Source organism: Chiloscyllium punctatum, chromosome 4, assembly GCF_047496795.1.
Source record: "Chiloscyllium punctatum isolate Juve2018m chromosome 4, sChiPun1.3, whole genome shotgun sequence".
Lineage (NCBI taxonomy): Eukaryota > Metazoa > Chordata > Chondrichthyes > Orectolobiformes > Hemiscylliidae > Chiloscyllium > Chiloscyllium punctatum.
Window position 1 is genome coordinate 69,673,267 of NC_092742.1, and position 25,559 is coordinate 69,698,825.

The 25,559-nt window shown below is 39.2% G+C and overlaps 2 protein-coding genes across 8 annotated transcripts in view; one reads left to right on the plus strand and one right to left on the minus strand.

The window, feature by feature from the left end:
- Positions 1-651: 651 nt before the first annotated feature.
- ap4s1 (adaptor related protein complex 4 subunit sigma 1) lies at positions 652-24,927 on the minus strand. 5 transcript variants are annotated; one of them, XM_072568996.1, is made up of 7 exons: positions 24,873-24,927; positions 19,012-19,062; positions 16,822-16,970; positions 15,532-15,618; positions 10,093-10,161; positions 6,865-6,876; positions 652-4,754 (listed from the first exon to the last, which is right to left on the minus strand). In XM_072568996.1, exons 2-7 carry the CDS (start codon positions 19,037-19,039, stop codon positions 4,626-4,628), a joined length of 474 nt encoding a protein of 157 aa, XP_072425097.1. In that variant the 5' UTR covers positions 19,040-19,062; positions 24,873-24,927; the 3' UTR covers positions 652-4,625. The 5 variants fall into 5 exon arrangements, with proteins under 5 accessions (XP_072425097.1, XP_072425101.1, XP_072425100.1 ...); XM_072569000.1 differs by having other exon boundaries at positions 19,000-19,062; positions 24,873-24,909; XM_072568999.1 differs by having other exon boundaries at positions 16,822-16,967; positions 24,873-24,897.
- Positions 24,328-25,559, plus strand: part of strn3 (striatin, calmodulin binding protein 3) — a 185,061-nt gene continuing 183,829 nt past the window's right edge. For all 3 annotated transcript variants that reach the window (XM_072568995.1, XM_072568993.1, XM_072568994.1), the window contains exon 1: positions 24,328-24,715. In XM_072568995.1, the coding sequence (XP_072425096.1) occupies positions 24,473-24,715 (243 nt within the window). In that variant the 5' untranslated portion in view covers positions 24,328-24,472. The remainder of the gene's footprint in view (positions 24,716-25,559) is intronic.

The following is a 25,559-nucleotide window of genomic DNA, read 5'->3' on the forward strand; positions in this document are numbered from 1 at the left end:
GCTTACTTCTGCAATCTGACTTGTCCAACAGTACTATCAGCTGTGACCATAACAAGATATAATAAACATAACTTTGAAAATTCCATGAATTGTTAACAGTGTAGGTGAAAGATATCTGGGTTAATTGTACAGTCGGCATTCAAAATATACAAAGAACTAATTAAGTAAAAAGAATGCTTAACAACTGATACAATAAAGTTTTAGTCAGAGGAAGTGGAGCACTTGTCTGCTTTTTGTCATATGAGCCGGAGGCAATGTGGAAGGGTACCAGTCCTGATCCCTAGAGCTAGAATAAAGTCATGATATTAAAATACTTCAGAAACTTGCAGAAAATAGGTTATGAGATTTCCTTACTGTCGTCTTAAAAAAACATAACTTCTCAGTAAAGCAACTAGGATACTGGACTAATTTATACTTGGAGATTAAAAACTGACATCAATTCTATGCCATATGCAATTGTATGAAGTCAAAAAGCCTAAAATCATTTAAGTGGCTAAATGGGTTTAACATTCTGATCTTGCAATATGTCCCCAGCTGATGGTGCTACTGGACAAATCAGATCACAGAATGAAATCTGGCTTGATAGAAATATGTTTTTTGTTAGTTAGTCAATGTGGTGCTTAGTCACTGAAATAAATTCACATAAGGCTGTTTTCTTTAATAACAGAAGTTTATTACATAACATAAAACAAGCTATACAAATACAGGAGACAGGGTTAGGGATCTTAAAACATGAAGCAAGGCAAAGTTGCGAACCTTTTTTCTGACACTATCATTAAAGGGACTCTTGATCTAAAGAAATTATGTACATATCTTTAAGTTTCCACCTAACTGATTCTGTACAGTACCAACTTGATGAGTCACTTCCAAATTTTGCTTACATGATCATTTCAAGAATTTGAGAGCCTAAACTTTTTCAGTTTTAATAACCCACAGATTTCCAACCAAACTCATTTGGTTTGGAAGAGTAACAAGCTAAGCCCTGAACCAATCTACGTGAGCAACAAAACTTGCTTCTGAATTCATCATCTTGTTTTCTGAACTGAATTTTAAAAATTGCTCAATCTTCAATTCTTCATTACTGAAATTAAAATGGACGATCTAAACTATTTCCCTTAGGTACCTGTTGTAATTCCTGCACCCTAAGCATATTTCATCAACACCACAGGGGGACAAATGTTGGATTTCGGTCAGTGTTCTGGAAGGACTCTCCACTCTTGTTTTCTTAAACATAAACTCGTCACAGAAGTAGGCATTATCCATTTCTTGATTTTGAAATCAAAATGCCATAAATGATATTAGACTACTTACAGTGTGGAAACGGGCCCTTCAGCCCAACAAGCCCACACCGACCCACAACCCATTCCCCTAACACTACGGGCAATTTAGCATAGCCAATTCACCTAACCTGCACATTTTTGGATTGTGGGAGAAAACCAGAGCATCTGGAGGAAACCCACGCAGACACAGGGAGAATGTACAAACTCCACACAGAGTCACCTGAGGCAGGAATTGAACCCAGGTCTCTGGCACTGTGAGGCAGCAGTGCTAACCACTGTTTCACCATGCTACCCACTTCTAAGCCTACTAGACCTGGTAGTCCCAGGCAGTCTCCCATCCAAGTACTAACCAGGCCTGAGTCTCCTTAGCTTCTGAGATCGGGCGTGTTCAGACTAGCTAATAAGGGCTTGTCTGTGATTTGAACCTTGGGTTTCTCACAAATCCACCAAAACCAAACACCCAAAGTGAGAATCATACCCATGGACCAACAAGCCACAGACATATACATATAAATTATACACTTTTCTCACAATTGATGAACTTGCAGTCGAAGAGATTGTTGAACAGTATTTGCTGAGCAGTAATCTATAAATTGGAGGCCAATTCTGGTTTTATTTTATGTCTAAACATCCGCCCTTCTCATATGAAGAGTGCAGTGGTAACATTAGTTACTTCCTCACATTCCTGACGCAGGTCAATTATACCAGTTGTCATGCCCTGTCTGGCAGCCAAGCTAAATTAAATCATGCAGTATGCTTCAGGAATCAAAACTGGACACTCTAGTCTGAAAGACTTAATTTATATAGTGTTTTCACAACATCAGGACGTCTGGTAGTACTTTGCAGACAATGAAATACTGTTGTAATTTCTGTTAGCAATGCAGCAAACACAGCAGCCAATTTATGCACAGCAAGGTCCAACAGCAGCAATTAGATAACTTAGCACATAATATATTTTAGTGATGCTGGTTAACATATGGACTGGTTATGCCACCAGTTGAATTGTCCTGCTCATCTCTGAGTAGTGCTGTGAGACCTTTTATGTTCCCTGGACAGGATCTTGTTTTAATATTTTATCCAAAAAATGGCACCTTTCTGCAATAGTGCATTGAAGTGTCACCCTACATTTCGTACTGAAATCTCAAGTGTACTGCAATGCACGATGTTCAGACACATGAATGTTACCACAAAGATAAGGTAGAAATTATTTTTGTTTATTTTTGGAAACTAAAAGCAAAAGATTGCAGATTTTGGAGGATTGAAATAAAGACAAACTATGTAGTAGGTCAGGCAGCTTATGCCAAGAGAACACAGTTAATGGTTAAAACTGGCGTGTGATTAGATTACTTACAGTGTGGAAACAGGCCCTTCGGCCCAACAAGTCCACACCGACCTGCCGAAGCGCAACCCACCCATACCCCTACATCTAACCCTTACCTAACACTACGGGCAATTTAGCATAGCCAATTCACCTAACCTGCACATCTTTGGAGTGTGAGAGGAAACCAGAGCACCCGAAGGAAACCCACACAGACACGGGGAGAATGTGCAAACTCCACACAGAGTCGCCTGAGGCGGGAATTGAACCCGGGTCTCTAGCGCTGTGAGGCAGTAGTGCTAACCACTGTGCCACCGTGCCGCCCATATCTGGTATCCCTCCTATCAGAAGGATGTTATAAAACTTGAAATGGTACAGAAAAGACTTACAAGGATGTTGCCAGGGTTGAAAAGTTTGAGCTAGAGAGAGGGGCTGAGGCTATTTCCCCTGGAGCGTTGGAGGCTGAGGGGTGACCTTATAGAGGTTTACAAAATTATGAGGGGCATGGATCGGATAAATAGGCAAAGTCTTTTCCCTGAGATGGAGGAGTCCAGAACTCAAGGGTGAGATGGGAAAGATTTAAAAGGGACCTAAGAGGCAACTTTTTCACGCAAAGGCTGGTGCATGTACGGAATGAGCTGCCAGAGGAAGTGATGGAGATTCTTACCCATCCAGATACCTTTGAACTGTTGTAATTGTATGTGAATAGGAAGAGTTTAGAAGGATATGGACCAAGTGCTGGCAAATGGGATTAGATTAATTTAAGACTAAGATTAAGATTAAGAATGCACTGTGGGCAACACGGTGGCTCAGTGGTTAGCACTGCTGCCTCACAGCATCAGGTTCCCAGGTATGATTCCAGCCTGGGTGACTGTCTGTCAGGAGTTTGCACATTCTCCCCATGTCTGCATGGGTTTCCTCCCACAGTCCAAAGATGTGCAGGTCAGGTGAATTGTCCATAGTGTTAGGTGCATCAGTTAGAGGAAAATGCTGTAGAGAATCTCATAATATCTGGTCGGCAAGGACGAATTGGACCTTTATGCTGTACATCTCTATACCTCTATTTGGTGCGACTTTGGATGAGTCAATTTTATCTGCAGCAGGGGATTGGAAGGTGGGTACAGGATAGAATTACTCCCATGTCTTCCAGAAGCATATTGAAGGTGGTCACAAAGGCAAGCAGTTTAGAAAGCTAGCCTTATTTGCATTTCCCAGCATTGTGTCCCCATTTGTTTGTATTTTAGACCCTCTATCTCTTACCTGTGACACCCACAGACTCCCACGCTGCCTCCATGTCAATCTGGGCCCCTCACCTACTTCCAATGGCAACTCATACCCTCTATGCCTTTCAGTTTCATGTGCATTCATCCAATATACACTTTGTACAGAATGAACTCCATCATAACAATGGCATGTGTGGAATTTATTTAAAAAGTTAATAATTTTCAAAATAAGTTGCTCCTGCTACACTCCATAAAAGTGTAAATCAACTAGATTTTTTAATGTATCAATACCAAGTTATAAGTATTTGACATTTCTTTATCTAACCCTGAGGCACCTGCAATCCTGATCTGCAACCTTATCCCCAACCCCACAACGATCTGGCATTCTACCCCTTACCCAGTTGACACACTACCATCCTATCCCTTACCCCCTTGTCACCCTTCCATCCTATCCCACCCACCTGCCACCCTCTCCTCACACAGGGCTGTTAAAGTGGCTGGCTGTGCTGCTGGACATGGATTGTGACTGCTGCAACAGGGAGCTTGATTTTGATAATGATTCCCTCTCCTGTTTGTATGATGATTCTTGAATAGGTCTTCCCTGGTTCTTATTCCTGTCCAGGAATTTCCGGAGTAGAAGTAATCTAAATGTACTTAGCTATTCCTTTGAGCTGGTCATGAAGCTGGTTTTCTATAGTAAGTCAAAAGAAAGACAAAACTCAGGACATACATAAAGCAGCATTTAAAGATTAGGAAAAAGCCTTGTGAATGGATGATGTAGCTTTTGAACAAGCTTCCTTTGTTTTAGCTTTCAGTCATTTTGTCAAGTGCAAGCAGAGGAGCAAGGATTCTGCTTTTGTTTGTCTCCACAATACGACCATTCAAAATCATTTCGTCCAAAATTATGTGAACTTTGTCTAAATTAAACATGATCTGGATAATTCGAATATTAAGGAAATGAAAACTTATCTGGAAAAAATGTCACAGATCAGAAGCATGTGATCTTGAAGCATTGTTGACTTGGTATGTCTTTCAAATAGTGAATCCACTGGCCACCATACAGTCAAGTGGCTGCACAGGAAACATTTACACTCTAGTTTCCCATTTAATATTAGTTATTTAACAAAAATAAAGTTAATTAAATTATATGTTCATATAAATAAAGGATAAAGTAAAAATTAATATCTATGCAAATAGTAAAGTGGTATGGGCAGTTGGACATGGAATAGGCAGGTTCCCATTTGGTCACCGTTGATTTGTTTTGCTGCTCTAAAGAAAAACCAATCAGAATGATTTGGAGGTGCCAGTGTTGATCTGGGGTGTACACAGTTAAAAGTCACACAACACCGGTTGTAATCCAACTGGTTTATTTGGAAGCACTAGCTTTCAGAGTGCTGCCCCTTCGTCAGGTGGTTATGGACTGATGGTTGACATTTCCTTCTGCTGTTCAGTTGGCAATGACAGTCTAATGTTCTGAAAGATAGCTGAGGAGATTGCAGAGGTACTAGTGATGGTCTTTCAGGAACCACTAAATCAAGGTGGGTCCCACAGAACTGGAAAATGACTAATGTGACACACCTGTATAAGAAAGAAGGGAGGCAAAGACAGGATTTTTATGGACTTGTTAGCCTGATCTTGACCTTGATCATTGATAAGATTTTAGAGTAAATTATTAAGGATGAGATTGCAGAGAACTTGAACGTGCATAGTAAAATGGGGCTAAGTCACCACAGCTTTGTCAAGGGAGGTCATGCCTGAAAAATCTGTTAGAATTCTCTGAAGAGGGAGCAAGAGAGTTAGACAAAGGAGAGCTAGTGGATGTGATCTATTTGGATTTCCAGAAGGCCTCTGAAATGGTGCTGCACAAGAGGCTGTGAAATAAGATAAAAGCCAATGTTATTAGGGGCAAGGTGCTGATATGGAAGAGGATTGGCTAACTGGCAGAAGGTACAGAGTGAATATAAAGAGGTCTTTTCAGGATTGCAGCTGGTAACTAATGGAGTTCCACAGGGGTCAGTGTTAGGATCACAACTTTTGACATTCTTTATTAACGATCTGGATGAAGATACTGAGGCTATTGTTGCTATGTTTGCAGATTACAACATGATAGGTGGAAGGACAAGTAGCGTTGAAGAGGCAGAGAGGCTACAGAATGACTTGGATATGAGAGTGGGCAAAGAAGTGGCAGATGAAATACAATTGGGGTAATTGTAAAGTTATGAACTTTGGTAGGAAAAATAAAGGCTTAGACTATTTTTCTAAAAGGGGAAAGGCGTTGGAAATCTGAATCACAAAGGGACTTGTTCAGGATTCTTATAAGATTAACATGAAAGTTCAGCTTGCAGCTAAGAAGGCAAATTCTATGTTAGCATTCATTTCACAGGGGCTAGAATAGAAGAGCAGTGATTCACTGCTGACGCTGGCAGGAGTGCATTTGTAATTTTGGGAGCAGTTTTGGGCTTCAAATCTAAGTAAGGATAGGCTGGCCAGAGGAGGTTTACAAGAATGATTGCAGGAATAAGGGCTTGTATATGAGAGCAACTGAGGACTCTGGGTTTGTACTTGAAGGAGTTTAGAAGGATGGGGCTATCAATGAAACTTACAGAATACAATGAAACTTACAGTTGGATAGAGTGAACATGGAGATGTTATCTCCACTAGTAGGAGCGACTAGGACAGAGGACACTGCCTCAGAGTGAAGGCATGACGCTTTACAATTGAGATGAGGAGGAATTTCTTCAGCCACTGTCTCACAGAACTAACTGTCACAGAAGGCTGTGAAGGCCAAGTCAGTGAGTGTATTGAAGAAAGAGATAGATAAATAAATTCTTAATTAGAAAGAGGATCAAGGGTTAATAAAGGAATGCATGAGAACGAGGTTGTAAAGCATCGAATAGTGGAGCAGACTCGATGGGATGTATGGTTTAATTCTGCTCCTACGTTTGATGGTTTTATCTCTGCTGGAACCACTATATGGCTATATCTATGAGTTTCATAATTCCCAGATACAGTCAACAAAAAATTACTTTTCACAAAAGGATACATCCAACTCACACTGAAAAAGAAAATGCAAAGGTATGGTTAGATAACAAAATCAAACTTTTCTTCTGTATTTCAATAAGATTACTGTGATTAGAATTAAGAATGTTGTGTAGTGCTTGGCCTTATAATATAAAACAAACCGATTACCTTAAAAAGTTTTAATTATGAACAGCATCTACTACTAATTACATTGTACCTTAATTGTAATAAAGGACCATGGCATGTTGTATTAGGTCAATGAAAAGTGTATCCGGAAAGATCACGTGAGGTTGCCAGTCAGAGAAAGGGAATTCCAAAGAGAAGGTATCCTGGCATTCATCGCAATATAAAGGAATTGGGTACACAGCAGTCAGAAGGAGAGGGTTTGGGAAAATCACATTTATTGGGGTGTTAGGTTGGAATGACACCATGGAGTGACTTCAGGGTGATGACAAGGATTTTAAACTTGAAACATTAGTGACAGTCAAAGTGAGAATGGAGGTCATGGAGGAAGCATGAAGCAGGGTATAACAGTAGATGTTTGGAACAATTTTGACAAGTTGATGTTCAAGCAGTTAATAAGTACACATGTAGCATTCTGTGGTTTCTAAACATTCCTTTAATAATAACTAAAATATTCTTCACTAACTCAAATGATAATCATGCTGGATGAACTGACAGATGGGTAACAATTTTGACTTGAGCACACCAGGCATGAACTGACAGAATGAGAGTTTCTTATAGGTTTTTATTCAACTGGGATGCCAATACCTTCTTTTCTTTGGGACCAACAAGAGCATTCTATACATATTGATGTCAAGACAGTGTTTACTTTAGAAACAAAATAAGACTTAACCTTTCTCAAATGTTTTAGTTCTAATTATGTACAGATAAAGCCATGATGAGGACTTTCACGAGATTCTAATCAACTTATTTATTACAATTAAAATTGCCACTAAAAACTCAAGCTCCTTACCAAAATAGCATGAATTTTGATACAGAACATGAAGCATATATAAGAGTAGAAAATTATGTTCATCTATTGATTTGGCAACAGAAGTTATAAGCAGAATATTTCTCTTTTTATAACAGAAGGATAGGAATAGCTTCCCTTTCTAAACTTATGCAGATTATTGTCTTGCTGGTAAGTTGATTCCAAACACCATATTGTACATTAAGTTGTTATATTTGATGTTTACATTCATCTCCGTTATTTTGAGCTTCCTTTCTTATTTTCTCCTTATTATTTGAACAATAGGAAACTTTTCTTTATAGGTTAGGGATATTTTTCATTATCTTGAATATCTTATTAAAATCCCTTTTTAGTCTCTTCTTCTGTAAACAAACAGATCTGTTCCTTCTGCTATCACATGCATTTGATACCAGATAGCAAAAGTGCAGTTTTGTGCTACATTTGTTCGTGTGTTTTGAAAGCATTAGTGTAACATGACAATCTAAAGTATGTACCTTAGGGTATCTGGCTCAATATTGCACCACAGATTTGGGTACAATGGTTGCAGAAATCCTATTTGCTACAATTAGCGCTGCTGCACGGTGATTTCAATGCTCCACTGATGTCCCAAAACCTTTTACTGTACTATACACTGACACTGAGTTTCAACCTCTCTTCAAAGTGATAGTTTCATCACATTGTGCTCATCAACATTCAAATTAATTTACCATTTTTTCACAACTTTCAAATTTAGTCAAATCCCTCTGCGGATCATCCTGCTCTTAAATCTTTGCAACATTTGTGTCCAGATAACACTTGCTATCACCTGTTATTGCTAACCCATTTATCTCAGTCCCAGTATGAAATTTTGGAAAACTGCAGTAGTCAGTTCCCACTACTACAATGCAGTTCCAAACATTATTACCCTCGCCTCCTTTGAAACAGTTATTTGTCAATCAATTTTAATAATTGTTCCTATTCTGTGCTTTTTGATAACCTGTTACTGGGTTACTATTATCAAAAATATTATTGAATTTTAGATTAACATTTTTCAGAGAATTCTTGCTATCTTTATGCACTGATTCCTCCTCAAAGAATTATAACAGAATCTAATGATCGCTGCTATGTTTCTGCTTATCTATGAATGCCATTTTATGCAGGTTGTCCACCTGTGTCTATTGCCATTTTCAACATTCCTAAAATGTCATTTCCAAGGAAACTAAACCTTAATTTCAAATAGAGTCATTGTATTTTTCCATCAATACAGATACAATACACTGGATGGAATCTTCTGCTCTTGTTGGTTCTTGGATTCCCACTATCATTGTAACACCACCACAATTACGTTTCTGGGTGGGAAGGCCCATGCTCAATCCCAGAGTACTCCTCTGCACAACCCCAAACCCACAACAGCACCCATCTATATTACGTACCTGTGGCCTGGGTCTCTCCACATACTGGGAGTCAGTGCTTATCCTTTTAGCAACAGCAATGGCTTCCACAGTGATGCTGCTAACATCAAGATCTGCAGGCTTTTGATTAGCTGGTAGCTGTTAGTAGGTGAGATTTATACCTCAGGGTCTTGAGGCACAAGGTAAGGCCCAACACTGGCCTTACCACTACCTAACTGGCTTGTGGTTCAGTAGGCCTTTCTGAAAGATGTCTCTTCTCAGTTCTTCAGCCAATATGTGAGACACCCAATACCTCAATAAGATTCCACCCAGTAGTTGGGATATCTGTCCTTTTTCAGCAGTGATTTCTATTCCCTGCAATTCTAACCCCATTGTCTCTTTCTACCTGTCAGACTAGGAACTTGTCAGTCTTCACCTGATCCCTGTACTCTTGTGTGTACAATACTGGTGTCAAGATCTATATTCAAGGAATAACCTCTTTTTTTGTCCTCATTTATTCAATTCCCAAAGGTTTACTCTCATGTTTGTTGAATTTCTTGTCCAGTGATTTGACATTCAATGTCACTTTTGTCAAAGCATTGTCCAAACAGATTTTCTCAAACAGCTTCATTAATGGCTTCATTCTCGTATAGTCTGTCTTCCTAAAACTGAGTTAGAATCGAACATGTTGCCAAAATGCTCTCAATATTTCCAATTATAAAACATATTTTTCTCACTATCTATCTTATGAGACTTTGAGTTAGATATTTGATCTAGTTTAGTGCTGTAGTCTGATCAATGCCATTTCCAAAATAATTTATGACCCAGTGATTTGTACCATTACAACATCGTGGAACAACTTTAACGATGTAAATCATAGGTAAATTAATATTCTTTGTTAACTCACCACTCTACTGAAATATTTGTCCAAAACCTCGACAAAATTATGTATAAGTTCATACACAGCCAGTTCATTCTGAAAATCAAAAATAAGATAGTTATTTGTCTGCAAAACTTCTATTTCTATGTTATCAATAATCTAGGTGAACTGCTAGCAGTGTGGGAATGGGCATAGTTGGAGCACTAAAGGAATAGGAGGAACGAAGGAATAGGAGGAACTAGGTTGGAACCTCATGGCTTTATGGATAAAGGACTGACTGTAAGGTAAAGGAAACAGCAGGATCAAATGGGCGATTCTTGTATTGATGATCTGGAGTTAGTGATAGCCACAGGGGATGATTTTTGTTTTTCGCTAAATTTTGATTTATTCTTATTATGCTCATCAAAAGCTCGCACTTATTACTCATCACTCATTTCCTTCAGAAAGTGTAGGCAAGCTTTTTTGAACACAGCAGTTTATTTGAAAAAGGTGCTCCCCATTTCAATTCTTATATTTTGTAACAGTTTTGATATACCGGAGTGCTTGTTTGACCACGTAAAAGAACAGTTAATGGTTAACTAAATTTTCGTGAGATTGGACTTACATATTAGCTAGCTCCAGTATGGACAGCAGGTTTCCCTCCCGAAAAATATTTATAAACCAGCTGGATTCTTACAACAATCTGGTGAATTCAGGGTCACTTTCATTGATATCAGTTTTTTTTTATTTTCAGAATTTTTAAAAATTCAATTTCAATTCTTAATCAGCTAAGGTAAGTTCTGAAGTTGTTCTCACTGGATGAATCATTTAGATTTGGGAACAGTAACACCATAATTTACTGATGACACAAATTTAAAGAAACATGATAAATCTGAAGGAAGTCTGCAATAGGACACAAGGCAGACTCATAGATTGGGCAAATTTTATGGCAAATTAATTTCAACATTGACAAATGTGAAGCAACAGCTTTTGCGTTAAAATGGAAATCCAACCTAAATGATATAATTGTCAATGGAATCTTTAAAACAAGAGAAATACAGGGTATACACTTAAACACTTACACAGGTCTTCAAAATCAGAACTCAAACTGGAAAGAAAAACATAAAAATGGCAAATATGATCTGGATTTTGGCATGGCGCACTGAACAGAAATTGAGGAGATAATGTAAAAAACAACAGTTACACTTCAGCTGCAGCATCTGTTAAGTTTGATCAACTTATCATATAAAGTATATTGTAGGCCTGGAAAAATTAATTTAATAGATTAATAGCAGGAATGAGCAGGTATTAATACAAAATACCTGGAAACACTAGAAATGAATTCATTAGAGCAGAGAAGTCTAACTGAAACATGAACATTGTTGACAGAATTTAGGATGGTAAATAGTAGTCAGTGAATCAATGACAAAGGGAAATAAATGAAGGATTAATAGTGGAAGAATAAAGGAAGATGGAAGTTCATTGCTACAAATATACATCACAATTGAGTCAATAACACCAAAAAAAATTAATAAGCACTTGAAAAGGAAAATTGTGAATAAAATAAACAACTCAAATTAGATTAGATTCCCTCCAGTGTGGAAACAGGCCCTTCAGCCCAACCAGTCCACACCGACCCTCCGAAGAGTAACCCACCCAGGCCCATTTCCCTCTGACTAATGCATCTAACAGTATGGGCAATTTACTATTGCCAATCTTTGGACTGTGGGAGGAAACTGGAGCACCCAGAGGAAACCCATGCAGATACAGGGAGAATGTGCAAACTCCACACAGACAGTCACCCAAGGCTGGAATCGAGCCTGGGACCCTGGTGCTGTGAAGCAGCAGTGCTAACCACTGAGCCACCGTGCCACCCTCGTCTGACCTGCACATCTTTGGACCGTGGGAGGAAACTGGAGCACGGTTGAGGAGCGAACACTGCGGAGACCTTACAGGCTGACTGTCCTCCTGTTCAGCTGAAGTTGTTATTATTCCATGAAACGACTGCTTTATACAATATAATTTTGACTCCTGATTTGATGTAAGACTACTCAATCACAGAAAAGAATTAATTACTCTTTAAATTGTATATTCTGCATTGTTGTTTATTTTTTGTTTTATAAATTACGACGAAGGTCTGAAAGGTATATTGAGTAACTAAAGTGAGTCTGAAACCTTTAGAGGATGCAACTGGAAAACTGATAATAGGGAACAGGGAAAAGGTAGATCATTTAAATCAATTTTTGCATTGGTTTTCACAGCAGAGAACACTATAAACATCCCACATAAGCAAGTGCTAATGAAAGAAAAATAATTGTTCCAGTTTTGACCATGAGGGACAAAATATTTGACAAACTAATGGGACAAAAGGCAGACAGGTCGTTAGGACAGACTGGCTTGCTACCAAAAATTTTAAAGAAACTGGTTGCAGAGATAGTGGAAGCATTGGTTGAAATATTCCAGAACTCATTGGATTCTGGTAAGGCTCCAGACGATTGGAAAACTACTAATGGGATTCTCCTGTTCAAAAACAATGGAGGCATAAAGCAGGAAACTATAGGCCAATTAGCCTAAAATCCGTCGATGAGAAAATGCTCAAGTCCATTATTAGGTTTAAAGTAACAAAATATTCCGAAAAACTAAACACAATCAAACAGACCCAACGTAGTTTTGTGAAAGGGAAATTGTTACAACACAGGGTAAACCCCTCTACCCCAACACACAGAGAAGCTCACCTTGTACCGTAATCTATTAAATTTCAAGAGGCAAGGAACTATCCAGAGGTGAGTATTTGAAGTGAAAATTAACAATTTTATTCTTTGAGTCCAATAGATAACATTAAAACAACAGCTATTTACAACTCCTATCTCGTAAACCTGTCTTTTACCTCTCACTCTACAATACTGGTTTGATAAAAAAAAGCGATTAAGATTTACAAAAAAAGAATCATGTTTGAAAACCAGTCAGCTTTGTTGATTTTCCTTTGTAGATTTTCCTCTGGGTTTTCCTGGGTCATCTCTTCTTCTACTGCACAACTTTTCTAACAGACAGGTACCTTTCAGAGAGCTCTTCAGCTAGCAGGTTATATTTGTTGGTGTCCTTGGCAGTTCTCCCTCTAACTGTTCAAAATGTTTTTATACCCCAAAACATTGGATCATTTAATTGGTTTTGATGTTGTCAAAATACTAAATTCAAATTTGATTGAATTTTGGTACCTTGTGGCATAATTTAAACTGATTGGCTGAATTTGAATTTGTTTATGTATCATGGCAGCTCATCTGCACTATTGGTTTCACAGTCAAGTGTTACATTTTAACTTCTTTCAGTATGCTCTAAGTCCATGCCAGCTTCCAGTCTGTCTTAAAGGTACAGTACATGTCTACACCTTCATAACAAAGTCATGTTTGACAAATGTGCTAGAGTTCTTTTGAGGACATAAGTAGAGTTGCTAAAGAGGAACTAGTAGGTATTGTGTATTTAAATTTCTAGAAGGAATTAAAGGTGTCACATAATTGGTTATTGAATAAGATAGCAACTCAGTATCTTATGATGTATTACCAATGATTGAGGACTGAATGTATACAGAAGACAGAGAGAGTTGGGATTAATATGACTTTTTCAGGTGAAAAAGATGTAATTAGTAGAGTGCCTCAAGGAACAATCCTATGACCCTCAATTATTTACAATCTATAATGATTTGACATGTAATGTTTCCAAATTTGCTGACAATACATAAATAGGAAGGGGGCATTTTCTGATGAGGACTTAAGAAATCTGCAAGGGAATACTGATAGATTGGGTGAATTGGCAAAAACATGGTCGATGTAGTTCAATGTAGGTATGTGTGAGGTCATGCACATTGGTAGGAAGCATCAACATAAAAGGTCAGCATGCAGATGCAGAAAATAATTAAGAATGCAAATGAAATTTCAGCCTTTATTGCTAAGGGGTTTTAGTTTAAAGATAACAAAATCTTGTTACACATGTACAGGGTGTTAGTGATGCCACACCTGGAATACTGTATATAGTTTTGGTCTTGTAATTAAGAAAGGATATACTAGCATTGAAGGAAATTCAAAAGAGGCTGATGCCTGGCATGACTGATCAAGAACAGCTAAACAAGATATGCTTTTATTCATTAGAGTTTAGAAGAACAAGGGGTGAACTCATTGAAACACAAGGTTCTGAGGGGGAAAAGCAAACACTGAGATGACATAAACTTGAGAGAAACACTGAAAATGTTGGAGAAACTAAGCAGGTCTGGCAGCATCGATGGAGACAGAAGCAGAGTTAATGTTTCACTTTTGGGAATTTTCAAATTTCAGAGAGTTAGACAATGTCAAGGCCCAGTGCAAAAGACAAAGCGGTTGTTAATGGTGAAGAAAAAAGGAGATGTAAAATGCATGTAAATTAAGGAGTGAATGGGAGCAAATGGGTTTTCCCTTCTAAGAGGAGTAAATAAGACACAAACAAGGTAATTGTGTGTGTGTGTGTGTGTGTGTGTGTGTGTGTGTGTGTGTGTGCGCCTGTGTGTCTACGAATGTATGTGTAGGGGAGGCAGAATGTGAGAAAAATAGAAGAAAGATATAATGTGGTCAGTTTCTGATGATATGGAACTCAATATTGAGACTTTGAGACTGTAAAGTGCATAAGCAGAAAATGGGGTGTAGTTCCTCAAACTTGCATTTCAAGTTTACATTGGAATGCAAGTTGGAATCTGTCTTAGCATTATTCTAAATGTCTCCAAATCCCAGATATCACAGACAGGAACTCTTATGTTGCTGGTGACACTTCAGAGTTTGTTTCCACCCAGTGAATATATGGTCAGTGCTCAGTTGCTTGGTAATGAGTTACTTTAATGCTCCAGTTATGCACATAACTGCTTGTTGCTCTAATTAAAGTAGCATTGTTCACAATAGCAGCAATTTAGATATCTAAAATCCATGACCATCAAAATTAATTGTAAAATATGAATGATGGATATATCTATCTGTAATATCAGCAGATCTGCAAGATTATAAAACTAGAACAAAAAGCAGCTGTCATTCCACTGAGGTGTACTCTAATATTGGTACAGTAATCAGATACTGTTATTTGTATAGAATTCATATTTGTGCCATAAAGATAATTTACACATCAGGAAGGTACAAGATAAATACAAGATTACATGTGACACTGTATTCAACAGTACACACTTATGTAAATTAAGCCCATTAACTGTTTCATGTATGGCCATATTCTATTTTAATTATAAGCATTCCATCTTGTTTTTTACTTAAGTAGTCAAAGGTCACTGATAAAATAAATAATACTTTAAATATAAGGATTAATGCTAGCTTTTTTACAAGGCATTACGTTCCAAATGTTGTCCAAGATGAAATACTGATGTGTATATTAACAATGTGTATTAAATGAAAGATACAGACCATGCCCCTGCCAGGGAGTTCAGCACTCATTAGTTTACTGAGAATGGTACACACTGCTTACCTCTGCATCATCAATCCCGATCACAACAAAGAGTGCAGCGTACTGACGGTACACTAGCTTAAAATCCTTGTATTCAACAAATGAACACTGGGGGTGAGACAAGAAGCATTGTCAGAGTTTCATAATATGTCAATGTTTTGTAAATTGGATTCTATTACATTTCCAAATTTAAAAAGTTTTAAAATTATTTTATTCCATCTTTAGATACCTCTGTGTCATATTTCATTTCCTAACCAAAATAGTTGTCTGGCAGTGTGTTACCAGGCCTCTGAAATACTGTGCCAAAATAGGCTATAACATACTAACAGGCTGATCAAGCCCAACAGTTTTCTTTTCTTCCTCTGGGAAACATCATGTGGCTCTTACTCTGTTGAAGGAGATCTGATGATGCAATTAGAGACATAGTGTCATAGAGACGTACAGCACAGAAACAGACCCTTTGGTCCAACTCGTCCACGTGGGATAGATATCCCAACCCAATCTAGTTCCATCTGCTAGCACCAGGCCCATATCCCTCCAAACCCTTACTATTCATATACCCATCCAATGTAGTGTTTGTTACAGTTCTTGCATGGCATTTTGATATATTGGACAAACAGGCAGAAAACTAGCTAGCAGGATTCGTGAACATCAACGAGCCACAAAACGACAAAATGACCCTCTCTCACTAGTGTCCTTATATACAGATAAGGAAGGACACCACTTCGACTGGGACAACACATCCATCCTAGGACAAGCCAAACAGTGACACACATGAGAATTCCTAGAAGCATGGCATTCCAACTGGAACTCTATCAACATACACATCGAGTTAGACCCCATTTACCACCCCTTAGAAAAAGAACAGGAAATGGCATCACCACAGGAAATGACATCACCAACCGAAAGAAATCCAAACATATAAATAGAAAGCAGGATGTATCAGCAGTGCTTCGCCTGGAGGCCCATTGATGATGTTACCGAGTAGAGTGACGAAACGTCCGGAAATGAACCTTCCAGCTCAGCGAGCAAACCTACATCCAGAACCTCAACCTGAGCTACAAATCTTCTTAAAACTTGCTATCATCTACACTGCCTACAATGCCCCATACTTAGTGTCATCAGTAAATTTGGATGTATGACTTTCTATGCTATTATCCAAGTTCACAGATTCTTTGTGTCCTCTTCACAACTTACTGTCCTATCTGTCTTGTACTGGAGGCAAAGTAAACAAAATACATTTTTTAAGAAGATTCACTCATGATTCCAAACCAGATTTGCTCATTTTTAATGAAGTGTTGTGACATTTACCTGGTCTTTTGTTCGTGGAAGGCAATTCTTAATAACATCAGTTTCTAACAATGTTCTTTTGTGGATTTCCAAAGGTTCATAATACTTGGACAGCCTTATTTGTCCTTGCTTGTTCACCAAGAGGAGGAACTTAATCATTTTCGTAACTTCTGAAGCAAGATAAATAGTATTATTTTTCATACTTCTTTCACATTATTTCTTAAGAAAAAAAAAGTATTACAGCTCATTAAATTTATCCTCAGAATTAGAAACATGCCTCAACATTAGAAATAAAGGGCCGGGTTTTATAGTTTCCAGTGGGGTAAGAGATGTGGACTAAGAAGTGCATGGTCTACTCAATCCTGCACCAGCCATTTCAACACTACACAATAGCCAAGGCAAGTGTCAGTTGGTCAGTTAGAGTCTCATTGAGGGGAGTGAAGGGCAATTAGCATTGTTAAGGTGGATTGTGTGCCTAATTCAACATCTAGGGCAGGATTCTGGATTAGTGGTGCTGGAAGAGCACAGCAGTTCAGGCAGCAGGATGTCCAAACACGCACAGTATATAGAGTCATAGAGATGTACAGCATAGAGACAGACCCTTCGGTCCAACCCGTCCATGCTGACCAGATATCCCAACCCAATCTAGTCCCGCCTGCCAGCACCCGGCCCATTTCCCTCCAAACCCTTCCTATTCATATACCCATCCAAATGCCTCTTAAATGTTGCAATTGTACCAGCCTCCACCACATCCTCTGAAAGCTCATTCCATACATGTACCACCCTCTGCATCAAAACGTTGCCCCTTGGGTCTCTTTTATATCTTTCCCCTCTCACCCTAAACCTATGCCCTCTAGTTCTGGATTCCCTGACCCCAGGGAAAAGACTTCATCTATTTATCCTATCCATGCCCTTCATGATTTTATAAACCTCTATAAGGTCGCCCCTCAGCCTCCAACGCTCCAGGGAAATCAGCCCTCACCTATTCAACCTCTCCTGATAGCTCAAATCCTCCAACCCTGGCAACATCCTTGTAAATCTTTTCTGAACCTTTCCAAGTTTCACAACATCCTTCTGATAGGAAGGAGACCAGAATTGCACACAATAATACACCAAAAGTTGCCTAATCAATGTCTCATACAGCCGAAACATGACCTCCCAACTCCTGTACTCAATACTCTGACCAATAATGGAAAGCATACCATACGCCTTCTTCACTATCCTATCTACCTGTGACTCTACTTTCAAGGAGCTATGAACCTGCACTCCAAGGTCTCTTTGTTTAGCAACACTCCCGAGGACCTTACCATTAAGTGTATAAGTCCTGCTAAGATTTGCTTTCCCAAAATGCAGCACCTCACATTTATCTGAATTAAACTCCATCTGCCACTTCTCAACCCATTGGCCCATCTGGTCCAAATCCTCTTGTAATCTGAGGTAACCCTCTTTGCTGTCCACTACACCTCCAATTTTGGTGTCATCTGCAAACTTACTAACTGTACCTCTTATGCTCACATCCAAATCATTTATGTAAATGACAAAAAGTAGAGGGCCCAGCACCGATCCTTGTGGCACTCCACTGGTCACAGGCCTCCAGTCTGAAAAACAACCCTCCACCACCTTCTGTCTTCTACCTTTGAGCCAGTTCTGTATCCAAATGGCTAGTTCTCCCTGTATTCCATGAGATCTAACCTTGATAATCAGTCAAGTGTAGATGTACAAGGGGACCCACATGTCCTTCTCAAAAAGTAAAGGAAGGTTAACTTACAGGTGTAGCAAGCTTTTCGTAAGGCTAATGAAATGCAAGCCTTTATTGCAAGAGGATATGAATGCAGGAGTAGGTAGTAAAGACAATGCTTCAATTCGTTAGGAGTTTGATTAGACCACACCTGTAGTATCGTGTGTACAACTTAAGTCTCTTATCTCAGGAAAGACATTATTACCATAGAGGGAATGCAATGACAGTTTACCAGACTGGTTTCTGGGACTGTCCTATGAAGAGAGATTAGGCAAATTGGACTTGTGCACTATAGGGTTTGGGAAAATGAGAGGTGATCTCATTGAAATCTACAAAATAATTCAAGGGATAGATAGGGCAAATACAGATAACATGTTTCCCCTGTATAGAACCAGGAGACACAATTTTAAAATAAGGGGATGCCACTTCAGTGTGAGATGAGAAGAAATTATTTTACTCACAAGGTTACGAACCTTCAGAATTATCTTTTGCAGAGGCCATGAAAGCTCAGTCTTTGAACATTTCTAAGGAAAGATTGAGACATTTCTGATTACTAACAGTGTATAGGGTACGGGGATAGGGTTGATAAAAAGCATCAAAGTTGTTAATTAGTCACAATCACATTGAATAGCAGGACAGGCTTGATGGGATGAATGCCTTATTCCTACCTATTTTTTTTTGAGACAGAAATTGAACAGCTGGAAAAACTCAGAAAATTTGTTAGAAGAAATTGAGTGCACGATCTTTGCAAAATCGAAACCTTACCTGACAAACAGCAGCTAATATTTTTCTATTATGTTTTACCATAATCTCTGGTACAAAACAAATTGTTTCTGATTACTTTATTGACAGTTAAATTCTACAAAACAATAACTTTCTACAATAGTTTCACCAGTATATCAAGTCAACATTATAGAGATTAACTGTACGCAGGTACTGTACTGTGTCAGTATCTCAGACAATCTTAACAGTTACTTTAAATAGACAAGATGTTAAAATCATGAGCATCAGCTAAATAATTATCTCAAATCAGATAGAAGTTCAAAAGTGACAATAGAACAGATATTGTCAAACCAGCCTTACGCCTTTCCTGACTATTATATGAAAGTAGGACTTCAGTCACCTTGATATCAAACATGTCAAGGACTAAAGAGATGAGGAACTGTCTGAACCAGACTGAAATGCAATACCAGTGTGACCTCAATGTACTTTGGTTAAGTTTGAATCTTCCTGGAACAAACTTTCACACTTGGAAGACATGAAGCAAATTAAATGTTATTAGAAGATGGAAAATAACTAAAATTACACAAATGGAAAATATTTTGAATTATAATATTTATTTTTAAAGCAATGATTGATATGTAGAAGGAAAATTAGACAGAAAATAGATGTTATTCATTAAATAGAATGTATCCTGAAGATAATTCTAGCTGGTTACAATATGGGATAACTATTTTTGGACTCTTCTATCCTCTGACTAACTGCACACCACAAACCAGCGACTGAAAGACTAATATTAAAGACACTAACAGCTGCTTCATGCAGGCATAAATGTGGCTCATGGTTACAGTTACTTCCACTCCAGTATTTCTGTAGCTAAATTCCAACTAACTTATGAAGCTACTATAAATACCTTATCTTCATTGGTTCACATGATGGGAAACCCCATTCATAATTCAAACTAAAAATCTCCATTGTTGACCAATCACTCAGAACTAATAGCAATTCAGTGTGATTGAAGAATTGTACTTAGGAACTGTCTATAGCATAATCAATAAAAATAGATACAGCTGTTCACTCCCCTCCCACCAAATCATTCAGATGGAAATTGTGCCATGTTCTACTAAGCTATACTTGAAAGTGCAAGGTCTGCTCACTGGTCCATGCTAAGTTCGGTCATGTCAGTCAAAGCAGTACTGGGGATTTGTAGTTGGCCTTTGCATCCATGGATTAACAGCCAAGGTTTTATCTTTTCATTATTTACTGACTACTGCTGGAGAATATCACACTATGTTAGCACAACACCAGAGCATTGCTATATAGGTCCATAAAACCAAAACACTTCATGCATTTTATTAATACCTAACAGATACTGAGGTTCTCTGAAGTGTTTCACAAAATAAAATTTTTAAAGTGTAGTTATGGTTCTTTATCAAACAAACAAGGCAACTGGTGCACAGCAAGATGTCACAAATGGAATTAAGACTGGAAATTAACCAGTTTTTGGTGATGTTAATTGAGGGGTTATAAATGTGCCAAGCACTCGTCCTTCCTCTTTAATCACCACATCATGGTGATTTGAACAAAGAAGCATCAGCTCAATACTGCTCTGATATACATACTCAAGCTTGAAATTATATCTTTCTGACTAAAATTTGACAATGTTACCACTGGGCCATTATGACTGCTTACTAACAACTACTATTCTGACTCAAATGTAAGCAATAAGCACTTGAATGAACTTCTGATAGTCACTGGTACAGGATTAGAGTTCCATTGGTGCAGAGACTATCTCCAGCACTTCAAGGAACAAAAAATTTGTGGTTATAGAATGCCTTTAAAGCAAACCAGGTTCAAGGGGCCAATTGGCCGATTCCCCTCCTAACTTGCATGTCAGTACAGTCGTAGAGTCAGAGACAGAGTTATACAGCATGAAAACAGATCCTTCGGTCCAACTCATTCATGCCAACCAAATATCCTAAACTGATCTAGTCCCATTTCCCAGCACTATATCCATCCTGTTCATTTTGTCCTCAAAGAGTTCTAATAAATTCGTCAAACTCAATTTCTCAGAGTGGATCACCAAAGAGGTGGTAGAATAAACCAAAGACTAGGGTTATCTTTATCGTCCAGGATTATCTAAGAGGAGTAGGTGACTTTAGCAGCAGAATGACGTGCTTACGCCAAATCTAAAGATGAATGGCTCAGTTTGATTGGGGCTTATTCTCCTAGTTGAGTTGGGATTCCATCCCTTCTCATGCTAATTGTTATTTGCAACATTTAAACACAAGCTGTTACATGCTAGCTCTATAATAAAAGTTAAATAGAATAAAAATAATAGATATATTCATATAACTGCTTTATTGACCAAATTAATGATTTTTTTATACAATGTCTCAATCTATGAAGCAAAGATGGCCTTCAGAATACCATTTCAGTCACGGTGTCTAATTAGTAAAATCTGATTAATCTTTGTTGCCATTATCTGTAAACAACTTTGTTTTTGTTTGTGAAAATTACTAATTATATTCTTAATCCAGGATTTATAATAATTTTGATTTACCCAGTTTTCTCCCAATCCCACCCATTCTGAGTAAATTAGATCTATATTCTCTGGAATTTAGAGAAATGAAAGATGGTTTTATTGAAACATGCAAGATGCTGAAGTGGTTTAGCAGATTAAACAATCCAAAAATGTGCAGATTAGGTGAATTGGCCATGCTAAATTGCCCGTAGTGTTAGGTGAAAGGATAAATATAGGGGAATGGATCTGGGTGGATTGCACTTCGGCGGGTTGGTGTGGACTTGTTGAGCCAAAGGGACTGTTTCCACAAAAGTAATCTAATCTAATCTAATCTAAACACAGAAGTTGTTTCTCCTGGATAGGGAATCTTGGACACTGGTGCATTGTTTCAGTTTAAGGATCATTTAGGGCTGATGTGAGGAGAAATTTCTTCATGCAGAGGTTTGTGAACCTTTGCAATTTTCTAGAGTATTGTAAACTCTCCAGACAAATAATAAATGCGAAGTGCTGCATTTTGGGAAAGCAAATCTTAGCAGGACTTCTACGCTTAAGAGTAAAGTCCTAGGGAGTGTTGCTGAACAAAGAGACCTTGGAGTGCAGGTTCATAGCTTCTTGAATGTGGAGTCGCATGTAGATAGGACAGTGAAGAAGGCATTTAGTATGCTTTCTTTTATTGGTCAGAGAACTGAGTATGGAGTTGGGAGGTCATTAGTTAGGCCACTGTTGGAATATTGCATGCAATTCTGGTCTCTTTCCTATCGCAAAGACGTTGTGAAACTTGAAAGGGTTAGAAAAGATTTACAAGGATGTTGCCAGGGTTGGAGGATTTGAGTTATAGGGAGAAGCTGAACATGCTGGGGCTGTTCTCTCTGGAACATCAGAGGCTGAGGGGTGACCTTGTAGAGATTTATAAAATCATGAAGGGCGTGGATAGGGTAAATAGACAAAGTCTCTTCCCTGGGGTGGGAGAGTCCAAAACTAGAGGGCATAGGTTCAGGGTGAGAAGGGAAAGATATAAAAGAGACCTAAGGGGCAACCTTTTCACTCAGAGGGTGGTACGTGTATGGAATGAGCTGCCAGGGAGTGGTGGAGGCTAGTACAATTGCAACATTTAAAAGGCATTTGGATGGGTATATGAATAGGAAGGGTTTGGAGGGATATGGGCCAGGTGCTGGCAGGTGGGACTAGATTGGGTTGCGATATCTTGTCAGCATGGGTGGGGTTGGACTGAAGGGTCTGTTTCCATGCTGTACATCTCTATGACTCTAAATATGATTTTTGATCTCATATAATCAAGATTAATGGGAGAAGGTAAGAAAGAATAGCTAATGCAAAAAATGTTTTGTAACCATATTTAGGGGCAGCACGGTAGCTCAGTCATTAACACTGCTGTCTCACAGCATCAGGGCTGAAATCCAGCATGTGCAGTTCTCACTTTCTCCTCACAGCATCAGGGACCAGGGTTCAATTCTACCCTTGGGTGACTGTGGAGTTTACACATTCTCCCACTGTGTGGGCTTATTCCAGTTTCCTCCCACAGTCTAAAGACAATATGTTTAGGTAGACTGGCCATGCTAAATGCCCATAATGTTCAGAAATGTGTAGGCTAGGAGGGTTAGCCATGGGAAGTTGCAGGGATGCTTTTTAGAGGGTCTGTGTGGACTTTTGATGGGTTGAATGACCTGCTTCTGCACTGTAGCGATTCTATATTTAGTACAGAAGTATAGTCAGCCTTCTGGTATCTTTGAGGAGAAAGTGAGGACTGCAGATGCTGGAGATCAGAGCTGAAAATGTGTTGCTGGAAAAGCGCAGCAGGTCAGGCAGCATCCAAGGAACAGGAGAATCGACGTTTCGGGCATCAGGAAGGGCTTTTCCAGCAAAACATTTTCAGCTTCTGGTATCTTTCACAAATGAATATTCATTCTGTGTAAACTGAGACAATGAGTACTAGATGGATAATTATCACGTAGCCCATAATAGTAAAGAGAACTGGACAGCAATCAACAACCACTGCACTGTGGCTGTTCCCCCTCTTCAGCACAGGAACCCAGTTAAAACCAACAAAAAAAAAAATCAGTCAACCAACTCCTTTTGGCCAGAATGGTGCAGTGCTGGAAATTTTAGCTTCAAGTTTAAAGATTATTGTAGAAAGTTACAGCATTAGTAGGTCCTGTTAAATAAGACTCAATCATCTGAGTAAACAGGGTCTTAAATAACATCTGCAAAACAGTGATGCAAACACTGATTTGAATTAAAGAAAAATTTCAAACATTTCAAATTAGACGGGAGTCCCAGCGCGTTTCTTAGGGGAAGTAATATCTGAACAGAAACTGGTCTTTGATCGTGAAAGGAGAATCTCATCTCTTTTGTTTTGCATGCTGCTTTCATCCTCTGCATCCTTGCATGTGGAAACTTCAGGTAAGGTCCTAGTGAGTAGCCTGCAGCCACTGAGCAGGTGTGTGGGCCGGTGAGGCGCGCCTGCGCACTTGCGCTGCTGCTGTATTTGGCTAAAGGGCCGCGGTTGCCCCTCCCCCACCCACAGCGCAGCGCGGCCGCCATATTCTGCAGACAGAAGGGCAATGGCGGCTCGCTTGCGTCGCTGAAACTCATCCGGTTACTTTCCTTCGCGGACCCTTCCCACTAATATATCCAAAACAACAATACAAATCGTAGTAATAACAATAATAAACATGGATGAACATCCGATAGGGATGTCCTCACATAACAATTCCGGAGGTCCTTTGCTGGGCCCGGGAAGCAACGGCAGCAACAACAACGGCGTCCGGCAGCAGCAACAGCAGCAGGGTCAGCTAGAGGAACTACAGCAGCGGCCCCAGTACACTATCCCCGGCATCTTACACTATATCCAGCACGAGTGGGCCCGCTTCGAGATGGAGCGAGCGCACTGGGAGGTGGAGAGGGCCGAGCTTCAGGTAGAGTGACAGGCAATGCTCGCACAGCGGGTCTGGGGAGTCCAGGGGAGGGCAGAGGCACAGCTGGGGACGTCGAACTGGGAATGAGCGACACGGTTGTGTGCTCAGCGGTCACCCGGGGCTCGGAGGGAGGATTGATACAGCGGATGGTATTTACCCAAGTGTGGGGGCTATCCTCGCCGCCGCCATTTTTGTTTCCAATATGGCGCCGGACAGCTGAGTGTAAATAACTGGGAGCATGTTTGTATGTCGGTGCCCAAGGACCTTAAATTCGTCTAATGGCCCCGATTATCAACTTAATTAGCTTCTCCCAATTTGCATCCAATTGATGCTGCTGTCAGACAGTGCGCGCATTTTGCATCTGTGATCAAAAGGGGAATCTGAGAGCTGGGTGTCTGGCTGTGCAGAATGGATTGTTTGAGCGTTGCTTGGGTAGCATTGCAGAAGCACTTGATGCATAAGATGACTCAGTTTCCATAATTTGTCTGAAACTGTTAATCTGGACAAACATGTTAGGTTTGAAACAATTCAGTCGCGAGCCGGCAAATTGGCGCTGACCACATCATTGGACATGGAGTAACATCTAGTTGACTGATGCGATATCATTTTAATAACAGCTTAGTTTAGCATATTGACTTAGAATTTCATTGTGATGGTATTATTTCAACAAATGCCTGTTCTCACATTATGGAAACTCAAATTTATAGTTGTAATGATGAGACAAAATGCAGAATCTGAATTCTTCGTTCTCCATAGTAGTATCTATTTTTGAAGTTAATTCTAGCAACAGCTTTGTTATGTTGCATAACTTGTACAAAGCATTCTCTGACTTGAAATACCCTTT